At 43.0% G+C, this 13,536-nt stretch overlaps 1 protein-coding gene across 1 annotated transcript in view; it reads left to right on the top strand.

Annotated features, from left to right (window-relative positions):
- The window catches only part of AK4 (adenylate kinase 4), a 62,694-nt gene extending 49,759 nt beyond the window's left edge, over window positions 1-12,935 (top strand). Inside the window, exons 4-6 of the mRNA XM_079776859.1 lie at window positions 3,834-4,006; window positions 6,471-6,589; window positions 7,891-12,935. Coding sequence (XP_079632985.1) covers window positions 3,834-4,006; window positions 6,471-6,589; window positions 7,891-8,005 — 407 coding nt within the window. The 3' untranslated portion in view covers window positions 8,006-12,935. The remainder of the gene's footprint in view (window positions 1-3,833; window positions 4,007-6,470; window positions 6,590-7,890) is intronic.
- The last annotated feature ends 601 nt before the right edge of the window (window positions 12,936-13,536 follow it).

Raw genomic sequence — 13,536 nt, 5'->3', positions numbered from 1 at the left:
AGTGTGACTGGGTGCTACAAGATCAGAAACACAAGGTCTCTGTTGAATTTCTGTGTTGAAACCAGCCTGAATGCAAGCTGGGTCAGAAGAGGCTAGCTATGAGGACATGAAAGCAGTTTCTTCTGATGCTATCTGTAAAGCTGCAACAACCGTTTTGCGTAGTGGGAACACGTGTATACCTTGGGTCAGGCACATGAAAACCAGTGAACTGAGATGTTACCTGCAAGATAAGCCTTTCCCCACTTCTGTGTGAACTTGTTCTATCTTTCCTTGTCATAAGAATAGTGTTGGAACATACTGCACATTTGGTTCTCTCTGTTGTGTCTTTTTTGGGGGGGAGAGATGCAACTTAATTTATATCCCTTCTGTAATATTAGTAAACACCATCAAAAGTTATATGCTAGTGCCCTTGGATAGTTTCCCTCATTGGAGAAATTAGAAAGGAAGTACAAGGGAAATCTGGAACAAACTATCTGTAGTGAAAGTTCAATTTTATTTTTCCCCCAATCAATTGCAAAACAACCCTTTGGTCAAATATAATAAAAACAAATTGCTAGAAGAGAGTACAAGAAGAAAAAATTCAAGCCCTAATAACTGACCCTAGAATTGCTATGAAATTCCTGACTGCTTTTTGCTTGTTTCTGTACTTATTGTGACCCAGACTTGCCAATATTTGAATGTAGTATTAGGGTAGTTGTCTTCCAATTTTCCATTCAGTGACCATACTTATTTGACCAGTCCAACTCATTTTAAAAGTCGTAATTTAATTCCATGAAATTATATGACTCTTTTGAGCTCTGTAAACCCAATATGTAACTGCAACCTTACAGCCGAAACCGGTTTGGCTCAGTGGATAGAGCGTCGGCCTGAGGACTGAAAGGTCCCAGGTTCGATTCCGGACAAGGGCTTGTACCTTGGTTGCAGGCACATCCCCGGTAGGGGTTGTGCAAGAGGCAGCTGATCGATGTTTCTCTATCATCGATGTTTCTAACACTCTATCCCTCTCTCTTCCTCTCTATAAAAAATCAATAAAATATATATATTTTTAAAAAGGCTTCATCTTGAAAAAAATATATATAAGCAAGTTTAACAGGGCATAAACTTTGGAAATATGGCCATATACTAATTTGCCCATCTGTGTTGATTATTTTAAGGAAGGCATAGCAATGATCAAAAGTCCCTTTTCTCAGGAAGTGATGTAGGGATAGAAAATAATACTAAAAAATTATAGTAATAAATAATAGAAAATAAAAATTAATGAGATAGGCCGAAACTGGTTTGGCTCAGTGGATAGAGCGTCGCCTGCAGACTGAAAGGTCCCAGGTTCGATTCCGGTCAAGGACATGTACCTTGGTTGCAGGCACATCCCCAGTAGGGGTTGTGCAAGAGGCAGCTGATCGATGTTTCTCTATCATCGATGTTTCTAACTCTCTATCCCTCTCTCTTCCTCTCTGTAAAAAATCAATAAAATATATTTTTAAAAAATTAATGAGATAGAAAATGGGAGGAGAATGGGGCTATTTTTTTAAAAATATTTTTTTATTGATGTCAGAGAGGAAGGGAGAGGGAGAAGGAGATAGAAACATCAGTGATGAGAGAGAATCATCGATCGGCTGCTTCCCGCATGCCTCCCACTAGGGATTGAGCCCACAACCTGGGCATGTGCCCTTGACTGGAATCAAACCCAGGACCCTTCAGTCCTTAGGCCGAGGCTCTATCCACTGATCCAAACCTGCCAGAGTGAGAATGGGGCTATTTTAAATTTACTAGTTCAAGAAGTCTCCCTGAGAGATATGCACATATGTCCCAAATGATAAGGAGTCAGATCTGCAGGAAGAACATTTGGGGAATAGAACAGCAAATGCAAAGGCCCTACGGCAGAGGTATCCTTGACACCTTCAACGATAGAAAAAGAGCTAATGAGGCCTGCAGAGAGCAATACCGAAAGTAAGCTGATGTGGCCCGAGGCATCTTTGGGCTTCATGTCACTTGATAATGGGCAAATGAAGAATAAATTAGAGAAGTGTAGATAAGGAAAATGGTATCATGGGCAGCCTGAAAGTGAAATTGTGGGAACAGGTGAGCTAGATTGCAACTGGGAAACATGTAGGACCCAGGAAAGGCAGGAATTTCATCCATGACTTAGCCCATAGTCCCGCTATGTGGAGAGGAGGCAAGAAGGGCCTGTTTCTTTATGGGGAAGATGATTGATGAGGAGCCTGAGAGGGATTTGGAGAGAGGGGCCTGGCCTCATGGACAGCCAATAAGGAAGGCTTTGAGGGGAGTACTGGAGTTTTCAGCAGTGGTTGGTACCTGAAGTTGGGTGGATTTGATCACATTTAACCCATAAAGCACTCTGAAAATCTTGACATTCATACCACTTTAGAATATCAACACAGAACGTAAGACATTCATGATTGAACAGCTGACTTCCTGCAGTAGGAAAAGGAGTTCTTTGAATAGCGAGTGTTTCAGGGCCAGAAAGACCTTTCTTCACATTGTCATCTTGTAATTTCCATCGAGGGAAAGGCGGAGAGAGGCTGGTGTCCTTACCTGAAGTGGTTTAAAAAGTTTATCTTCTGGATATTGCACTTCCTGTTACAATTTCCATTCAGCTTTCCATCCTCCTGACTCTCCTAAAATTTAAAGGACATTAAAAAAAAAAAACAACTGCTGTTAGATACAGAAAGGTTTCAGGAGCAGACAGCCTGAAATGATTCTTTTTAGGAAAAAATATACCACTGTGTAGTCCCACCCCAGCCAAACTTGGAGCAACATTTAATGCAGGTTAATCCCTGGGGGCAGAGGTAGGGGCGGGGGAGAGAACATAATTTGGAGTTACCTAACTCCCGAGGTTGCCTTTAAGAAAAAAGGGAAGAGATGTGCATGAGCCCAAATTCAACTTTGCTGTTTGTTTTCCCACCTGTGGAAAACCAGGCTGGGTTCATACATTTTGCAGTATCCAGGTAGTTTTAAGACCACCAGTTCTTTTTGAAAATGGACTTTTGCCCACCTTGTTAAGGTACAGTTTCAAATGAAGCCTGGGTGAAAGAGCCTACTTTAATCCCCTCTCTCTCTCTCTCTCTCTCTCTCTCTCTCTCTCTCTCTCTCTCTCTCACACACACACACACACACACACACACTTTTTTATGGTAACCTAGGAATAATATACAGTGGGTCCTTGGGTTACATCGGAGATCCATTCCTACGGCGATGTAATGCAATTTTCGCCGTAAGTCGGAACCCACCTACATGGGCGCCTATGTCACTCACATGGAGCACATACACAGCAGTAATGAAGTGAAACAGTAAAAGAAATTTAAAAGAAAGATAACAATTCCTGACCTTCACTTGTGGTAAATAAATAATAAAAAACATAAAGCACATGTGTACATACGTCAAAATGACGAAACTTTTTTAAAAATATAAATAAATGGGAGATGGCGACGTAACCACGAAACGACGTACGTTGAGTCCGACGTAACCCGAGGACTGCCTGTACTCAAACGTTTAGAGCTAAGAGGGCACAAACACTGCTTTGACCCTTCACTTCTTTAGCAGAAGAGGAGATGGGGGTGATGTACCTTGTCCAAGGTCACACAGGTAGTTAAGAGCAGAGCCGGGACTGGAGCTGGGACTTGTCTAGTGACTTTTAGTTTAGTGCACTTTCTACTTTTATCATGTGGCTCCTTATTCCCCTAGTACTCCAAAAGCTGGACCCACATTGGAAAGTAGCCTGTTTTCTTCTCATTAATTTTGGGGTGGGTTATATTTCAATGACTAATTGGAATTGAGAAATGTCTTGCGTTTGTTGTGTTTTGTTTGGCGTTTAGGTTTTCCCATGACATTAGTTCAGGCTGAAGCCCTAGACAGAATCTGTGACCTGGACCTCGTGATCACTCTGAACATTCCATTTGAAACACTCAGAGATCGTCTCAGCCGACGTTGGATTCACCCTCCTAGCGGGAGGGTGTATAACCTGGACTTCAATCCACCTCTTGTGCATGTAAGAATATACAAAGTGCGCTCACAAACTAACAAAAAAGAACCAAGACATTTTAGTTGAGAAGTGGGTAAAAGATAGGAAGGGACTATTGAAAAATGAGCAAATATATATATAGCCAACCAATATTTAAAAGGCTCATTTACTAGTAGTTAAGGAATGTAAATTAAAGTTTATAACATCAATTGCTGGATGGGATTTTGGAAAATTAGAACATTAAGGATACCTTGCTAGCTAGAGGTTCAGTCAAGTTCCAATGAGTCTTGCTCATTTGGGCTGCGCACTAGTCTCCATTTTTTTAAAACAATATTTTGTTTCTTTTAAATATATATATATTTTATTGATTTCAAAGAGGAAGGGAGAGAGATAGAAATATCAATGATGAGAGAGAATCATTGATTGGCTGCCTCCTACACATCCCCTACTGGGGGGGATCGAGCCCGTAACCGGGCATGTGCTCTTGGCTGGAATTGAACCTGGGACTCTAGTCTGCAGGCCGACGCTCTATCCACTGAGCCAAACTGGCTAGGGCCTAGTCTCCTTTTTAAGTCTTCTTTTTAAATGTAAGTAGTTCTGGAATTTCTTTATTAGATTTCTTTCTCTTTTTCATCCCAAGAAGCTACCAGCGGGGGAAAACATTGGGTGGGGAAGAACGTTCCGAATATGCACTGACGTCTAGCACAGATGCTTCGCATTTTGGCTCTGCCTAGACCTGCTTTTGCAAAGATTCTCATAAAATTTGAGATGATTGCCGAAACCGGTTTGGCTCAGTGGATAGAGCATCGGCCTGCGGACTGAAAGGTCCCAGGTTCGATTCCGGTCAAGGGCATGTACCCTGGTTGTGGGCACATCCCCAGTAGGGGTTGTGCAAGAGGCAGCTGATCGATGTTTCTAACTCTCTATCCCTCTCCCTTCCTCTCTGTGAAAAGTCAATAAAATATATTAAAAAAAAAAATTTGAGATGATTTAACACTTTCCAAAGACTGGGTTTCCCAAAAAGAATACCTGCAGTTACAATGCCGCTTCCAAAGACAGCAGTAAAAGTGCTTGTCTGGGCCAGCTCGACCAGCCCCTGGGGTCTGAGAGCTCCCCCAGAAGGACAGTGCTGTTGCCCTAGCATCCTCCTGCTCTTTCCAGAAGCAGCTGTATTTGCTGGTGCTCTGAAGTCCTGGAAATGACTTCTGAGCTTTGCAGCTAAACGTATGAAAAAGGAGAGGGGGATATAGGTGATGTATAGCCTCTCCCATCCCCATCGCTTGCTCCTATTGTGTCAGGGTAGCAGCAATGGAATACACATGTGGCTCACCAATAAGTCATCAGTGTAAATTATGTACCAAGACCCTGAGCTGTAATGGAATTGTAGCGAGTTTCAAATTTATAGCCAGTTTCTGATTATCCAGTTGAGTTGCCTGAGCACTTTGGTTCTGCTCTAGCCTGCCTTTTGACAGATTTATTTCTTTCGACCATCTCCCCTGGTGCAGAATGGCCATGGACTTGGGAGGCAAAATTCTGATCTGTCCAATTTACTATTTCTATATAGGGTTCCTGAGGAGGTTAAAATACATTTAAAAATCAGGGTGTGTTTTTTTTTTTTATTGACATTTTTCAGTTCTCAGAATGTTTGTTCCTGATTATCATGAGTGTATGATTCATGCCTATTTTAATTTACCTTTATTAAGAAAATTATTTTTTTAATCCTCTCCCAAGGATATTTTCCCCATTGATTTCTAGACAGAATGGAAGGAAGGGAAGGGGAGAGAAACACTGATGATGAGAAAGGCACATTGATCTGCCATTCCCCGCATACACCCCAACCAGGACTGGGATTGAACCTGCAACCTAGGCAGGTTCCCTTGACTGGTAATCCAACCCATGGCCCTCTCGTCCATGAGCTGATGGCTTAACCACTGAGCCAAATCGGCCAGCGCTAACTTACCTTAAGATAAATCATTATTTGATTTAGTAAAATAACCTGAGTAAGTAAGATTACTCTTAGAAAAGCTACATGATAGAATTTGAAAGTTAGCTGAGACAGGACTGAAAAGATCTTCTCGGTTAGTGCTTTCCCTAAGTAAGCCAGTTGTTTCCTTGAAACATTTCATTTTCTATATTAAGAACTCAGGCTTTAGAGAGCATCTCCATTTTGTTGAAATGTTGCTTGTTGGCAGAGGGAGGCTGCATGGAAATTTAAACTGAATTGACGGTATCAGTTATCAACAGCACAGGAACCTGTTTGGAAAGATCTGAGAAGTTAATAAAGATTTAATGTCAGCTCTCATGAAGTAGGGTTTGCATGCTGTTAAGAGTGCCATTTCTTTTCAAGTGCCTTCCCTGTTACCACTGGTGCCCAGGCCTAACCATTATGTGGTGGGAATCAAAGGTGAAGACATGGTTTTCACAGGAAAGTGTTTTACTATGGAATGGCCTGACCGATGCCCATATTAACTGGTATCTCTGGCATTTGTAGGGGGTTGATGATGTCACCGGTGAACGGCTGGTCCAGCAGGAGGATGATAAACCGGAAGCAGTCAACGTCAGGCTAAGACAGTACAAAGAGGTGGCCAAGCCGGTGGTTAAACGATACAAGTGAGTGCACTTCAGTGTTTTCGTGGCAGTCGGCCAATTAGAGAGGTCTGGAGCCTCATGGGAAGGGCCTTGGGTAGAGATGGGGGATGTTTCTTTCAGCTAAAGCACCGTGGTCGGCAAACTGTGGCTCTCGAGCCACATGCGGGTCTTTGGCTCCTTGAGTGTGGCTCTTCCACAAAATACCACGGCCTGGGCGAGTCTATTTTGAAGAAGTGGCGTTAGAAGAAGTTTAAGTTTAAAAAATTTGGCTCTCAAAAGAAATTTCAATAGTTGTACTGTTGATATTTGGCTCTGTTGACTAATGAGTTTGCTGACCACTGGCCTAGCACATTCCCAGGATGAAATACTGGAGTTGTTTGTGGGAGACAATGCCCAGTACAGGCTCTGACACCTGATCATCCCTGTTCAGTTGGAAATTGCATGTAGACTTAGTGTCAAAATGTAAAGCATTATTTCAGCCATTTAAAAAGAAAAAGGAAAATGCCACACATAAATATCTTATTCAGATACAAGATTAGAAGGGACTTTTGGCCTAGATGTGTCTGGAAGGAGTTTTACAAAGAAAAGCGAAAACTATAAGTTGTGGATTGCAAATTCAAATGGCTAAAGGGACCAGGCAGGTCCTGGAAATGAATGTCATCAGAGGGGGTGGAGGGGGTGGGGGAGGTGGAAGTGGGCGTGTGCAGGGGCAGTTGAGTGACAGTTGAACTGTATGGCTTCTATGCAGTTCCAGTCAGTTATCACCACAGGGGTCCCCCCAGGCTCCGTGTGACCAATGATTCCTCTTTTCCAAGAGAAGCAGACATCTGGCTCTTGGGTGGGAAAATTCCCAATTTTTATATTAGCAACAATGAAACCCGTCTGCGGACCTGCATTCTGGACAGCAATGTACAGCTTGTGCTATGATCCATTTCTGACCTTGTAGCCTCCAAACAATTTAGCCATCCTTTAGGTCAGAGGTTCCTGATCAGATTACTGTGACTCATTCCATATTTTACGATCATGGTGGTAATTTGGGTTTTAGAGTACCAAATGTTGTCAGTGGTTCCCTTTTGAGAAATGTGTCGTGAGGCAGACTTGGGATTGTCCCCAAGGAGTAATGCTCTTCGATATGTTTTAAAGGGGAGAAGAACAGGGGGCATTGTGGCGAGCATGCCAGAATTGTGAAAGCTATGGCCTTAGTTAGACACCCACAGTGGGGGGTGCTGATCACACCGGAAGGGGCCATTCGTGATAGAGACTATGCCATTGTGCTGGCATTTTACCTACAGTGCCTGTGTGTGCTGGGCTTTGTGTTTCAGGTCCCGAGGAGTGCTCCACCAGTTTTCTGGAACGGACACTGACAAAATCTGGCCCTGTGTTTACACGGTTTTCTCCAACAAGATCACGCCTATTCAGTCCAGAGAAGCATGCTGAGCCCGGCCAGGGGAAGAACCCGGAAGATGTGTTTTCTCCCTACAGATGTTTCCGTTGTCTGTGTAGTGTGGTCCCAGTAGAAGCCAGCTGAGATAGCTTGCAGTTTCTTTTCTAGTTTAAATGATGAACTGATACGAAAACTGATGAGTGAAAGGAGGCAACGAAGAGGCTGTTCTGCCCTTCGGGAAGAAGGGTCACCCGCACATGTTGAAGATGCCTCTGCACACGCCCGTCAAGCCCTTCGCAAGGAAACGAGGACAGGCTGGATTTCAGATGCTGTATGACCCAAGCTCTAGCTGATTTTTGACCTTCCTGTTGCCGTAGTGGCAGCCTTTTTACATGTGGTGGTGGTGGTCTCTTGGTTCTCCCCACCCCCTAATGGCTGTTGGACCATAGCACCAGTGGCCTGAGGATGCCCAGGGCTGTAGGCCAGGCTTTGTCCACGTTCTCTGGTATATCCTCCCCTGGAGACAAGGAGGTTGAAGCCAGTTGCTCGCAGTGGTCGCTTCTCTGACTTTGAGTGACTGTACCCACAACTTATTTTCTTTTGTTAGGAGAGGCATCTCCCTTGCATCCATGCTCCATAGAAGCTCTGCTCTTCAGACATCCTGGAATGAGAGGATTTGGCTTCTGCTATTTTTATTAGATGGTGTTTTTGTTGTTGTTTAAACATCTGTTGCCTCCCCTCCCTTTCTCCCTACAGATACTTACTGCTTTTAGCCCGCTGAGATTCCTTTGTAGGAGCAGAGAGCTAGGGGATGATGTCAGATCACTTGATGCACCAGAACTGAGCTCTTTGAGGGTCTACTTTACACTGCTGATCTGACTCTCATGGGTGGGTACTGTTCCTTTCTTTGTGGAAAAAAAAATCGTCATTGTAAATCCTCAAAGTAAGAAATATTCACCTACATAAATGTTAAAAGATCATATCTCATATACTAGATGTAATTAAGACCATAGGGAGTTACTGGACTAAAAGAATTGGTTTTTTTTTTAAAGAATTGTTTACTTTTTATTCAAGATAAAAAAAAATGTATTTTGAAAATGCTGCTAAATGTTGATGCCGACAGTGTTTTTCTCCTGTGAGTGAAGTGTTGGCGAAGGGAATGGAGCCTGTGGGGTTGCGGAGACAAGTTGCACTAGCTGTGCCTAGACTAAGGATGACAGCTTTACAATGACGAGAAAACAAAATCTTAATTTTTTTTTCTATTCCAAAGATTCTATAGGGTGGCCATAAAGTCTAAAAAGACAGATAACACTATTTTGTCATTCACTGTAATGTAATATCAATAAATCATTTGTTAACGCTTTGCTTGGTTTTCAGACTTGGTGGCCACCTTGTATAATTCTTGCTCTCCTCTGGGAAGAAGAATGAAGTTTATTCCTGTTGCCTTAAAAAATATATCCCTCTTCATGCATTGTGATTGTCCCTAGCGAGGGTCCTTTACTATCCCTGGGAGGGCCTTCAGTGGACTTACTGCCTTTGGCCTCTTTGGGGAAAGGGTAGGAAATGACCTGATCCCTGATTCCATATTCCTTCATCCTTCACTCCCATCTCCCTTCCAGCAAAATAACAACTGCAGCGTGTGACACTGTGTCTCACGGTGTTTGCTGTTTCTGAGACTGCCCACCAACCGGGGTGGCCCTTTGCTAGGTGAGACCAAAAAAAGTCACACACCTTTTCCATGGTCTTTGGAAGACGATGCTTGTTTCATGCTCAGTGGCCTAAAATATATATATATAATTTCTGGTTTTCTTCAACACATTCCTTCAATGATTTTGTGAAAAAATTTTGAAAATATTTTGTGAAAAGTAAAATCCAAGGGACAGCTTTTCTTGGTTTTCATTCTACTGCCACACACACAGCTCCTTCGCTGTTACGCAGAAATCGTTTGGATAGTCTGAGATTCCTCCCTGTCCTCACATGCTGTGGTTCTAACCAGCTCTCAGTTCACTTTCTCTCCATTATCCTGACAGGCGTCCCACTCGTTTAGAACTTAACCATTGCTGTGTTTAATACCCATTACCTTTAATGCAAGCATAAAATAGGTACCACTTATCAAAGGCCTACTGACTGACGTGCAGTTTCAGAGCCTTTATAAATATGAGGTGGGACAAAAATAGGTTTACAGCTGTTCGTGGAAAATAATACAATAATAAAAAATACAGGATCAAACTTTCATGCCCTCACAACTGTGACCCATCCTGCATTTCATCTTTCCAGCATCCTAGGAGATAGGCATGATCCCACATTTATAAGAGAAGGCAAGGTCAGAGATGTGAAGTGTGGCCCAGGCCCCTGCTGCCAATAAATTGCAGCCAGGACTCACGCTCAGGTTTTCCTGACTCTGCAGCCGGAGTTTGCTCCTGGATGTCAACCACCTGTTTTCTGAGTGAGCTTGCTTGTCTTTTTTTTTTTCTTGTATTTAAGAGTGGCCTCACATAAAAAATATTCTCCTATGTGACATTCCGCTTTACATGGTACTGTTCTTAGTTTTCCCTTTGCTTACACAAAGGAAGCTGCTAGAGGAAAGTCTGAGTCTTGATACTCCTCTGAAACGATTCATTTATAGACAAGATAAAAGGCTATTAATGTAAGCTGGCTTGAGTTCTGGCTAACCTATGGAGAAGGGAAACTCATGTCTTTCACCAACTCTTTTGTGTCCATGGTTTTGTGCCCTTAAAGGGACCATTACCCTTTAGCTACCCTCAGCCATGGTGCTCACAGGTAGGTCAGGGCTCCTGGGAGCCTCACTTCTTTCCTGAGATTAGAACAAAGTACTCGCTGCGACCCCAGTCAAGGCCCTGATAAACTGGTCCTTCCTAAAGTGCTGGCAGGTGAACCAATGGTGAGTGTGCACCTAACACAGGGTAACCCTGACTTGAACCATCTCTCTATATTACATCACCAGGATTCTGAATGCCAAATCCACACCTTCGCCTACCATCTGATGTGGTGGCGCTGCTTATCATACACAGTTCTGGCCAACTCGGGAGACTGGCTTCCTGTCTTCCCCACTTTCCTCAGGTCATTCCCTGTCCCCTCCTGGAGCCACGCTCAGATGTGCCCCCTCCTCCCTTCCCCTCCTGATCCCCTCACCCCCCAAACCCCCATAGGGAAGAGAAAGGAAAGAAGAGCAATGGGTGAGAGAGGTGCTGCTGTGGTTTTTTTCTGCCACTCAAAACGTTGAGACAATAATGTTAGAAAGATACCTGTGCAAATCCATACATAGGGCTTTTACAAAATTTAATTTACTGGAACCTACGTTCAGTATTTGACTGTAGCAGTTTGTCTAAACAATTCACGGGCATGCTGGGTATTTGCTCAAATCATAAACATCACAAATTTCCAAGTGTTATGGTATAGGCATTCTTAGCAGTTGCTGGTCATTGCTATTTCATGCTAGGCGCATTACAAGCATTGTCTAATTAAATCCTTAACAATTACCCTAAATGATAGATAGTTCAATTACCTTGCCTCCTTGTATTTAAGAACGGAAATAATCCTGTTTACGTGAACTCTTTTCATGGACCTATAGGGATTAACCAGGAAATGGAAAATGGCCTTTTTGGTACCTTTCTTTAGTTTGAGCTCTCCACTCTCATTTGTAGGTAAAGCAACGTTATTTGCTCCCGCCTGGCACCTTTGTTTTTGGCGCTCTGGTGCTGAGACAGGAGATGGGCCCTCACTGGGTCCCAGTGGCAGTTGCACACTGAATACACGGAGGGCACGTGTCTCATCTGTACTCTGCCTGCGTTACAGGATCTTGGGAGGCATCCATATCTACCTGATGAATTTCCCTTATCACCTTTCCGTTAACAGATAGCAGTTATATTTTCTTGCTGCAGTTAATTTTGCTGGAAAGGCCATTCATAAGGCAGATGATGTTCACGGTATGAATTGCTTCTCTCTCCCCCTCCATTCTTAGTAACTCCCTTGTGTCTGTTTGGTGTCTCAAAAGAAGAATGTGGTCTGGTCATAAGTTATCACCCCTTTCCGTATATAACGGGCCCAGTCTGGTTTCCAGGGGAGACGTGTGCATGACCCAGATGTCAGGGACCCATGAGGCCATATTTCAGCTGTGAAGAAATATCTGCTTCCTGCACCTGTTGAGATGAATTATAATTACAATTGTTTATAAGTGCCATATCTTATCTTTCCTTTAGCAAATTGCACAGTTCTTGCCAAAATAAATGCCATTATCTAAGTAGTGAGTGTGTGTGAGACAGAATGACAAAGAGATAGAGATGGTAAAACATTTCCAAAAAGGAGAAAGCTCTAGTATGGCATGGATATTCCTTCCTTCCTTAGTGATAATTAGGCTATCCCAAGAAGTTCCGTATCTTTGAAATAAAAGATTTCCTGCTTAAAACTTTTCGAACAGCAGTGTACCCAGACGATTCTCCCTGGGGTGAGTGTGTGCCTAACTCCATTCCATTAAAACTTTTTTCTTTATTTTGAAGCTTTGGCTATACAGTCAGAAATGTACTCAATAAAAACAAACTGAATTGTATTTAATTTATAGAAAAGGCAAGAAAAACAAAAACTCAGTCTTTATGTTAGCGCCAAGGCGTCAGGGGTCAGAGGGCCTTCCTAGTTTTATGAGAATTTGTACTACTGATTTTTATATACTCTTGTTTTTGAGATGAACAGATCTCTGGGGGAAATTGAGTTCCAATGGCATTTCACTGTGATCCCTCTCAAGCTCAAATCAGTTCTCCAACCCAAGGACAACTTGTCTCTGGTTTACTGCCCTGTGAACCCTCAGCTCGCTTTCCCAGAAGTCACGTGTTTACGATGAGTCAGTGCTTTCCCTCAGGGAGAGCCCTCGGCCCTCTTGATTTGGGTGTATGTGCTTAATGCTGACTATAGAAACCTAATCTGTAAGTGTTCTAACTGTTCATTGTATTATTATTTTTACTTTCTTGCTTGAAGCTTATTCATACTTTTTGATTTGATAGAAATAAAGTTTTTTTCTGCTTATAACTAGTGAATTCATTTAACATTTGGTAAGCTTTTTACACTTGACCATCTACTTCTTCACAGATATTCTCATTCGTGCCACTGCAAGCACTCCATTATCCTCCAGCTTACAGATTGGGAAAACAGAGAACACGGTGTTCCCTGGATAAGTTGGTGGCAGGGCAAGATCCTGTGAACCTGAGAGTTAGGATCCCCAGTCTCATTTTCTTTCCTGCTGCGCCATGTTGCCTCATTTTGTACACCCTCCAGCACCTTGTTTGTCCAGCATTTTATTTTTCACATGTTCATGGACATGAACATTTTATTTGTGAAACAACTGGATGATGTGAGCAGGTCACATCATCATATCCTACACAGATCCCATCCTATAGATTAGGAGACTGGATCAAAGTATGTGACTCTCAGGTCATAGCATTTGGGGCTACCAGCAGAAGAAAGCTAGCATGCTCATCTGGCAGGTTGGCACCGGAGGAAATAGAGCCTCCACCGGAGGAGCCCCCTACGATAGGGAGGGAGCAAAGGCTCTGGCTTCTCCCAACCTCACACT

The sequence above is a fragment of the Cnephaeus nilssonii genome (genome assembly GCF_951640355.1).
Source record: "Cnephaeus nilssonii genome assembly, chromosome: 7".
NCBI lineage: Eukaryota > Metazoa > Chordata > Mammalia > Chiroptera > Vespertilionidae > Cnephaeus > Cnephaeus nilssonii.
This window is presented reverse-complemented; position numbering and strand designations above follow the sequence as displayed.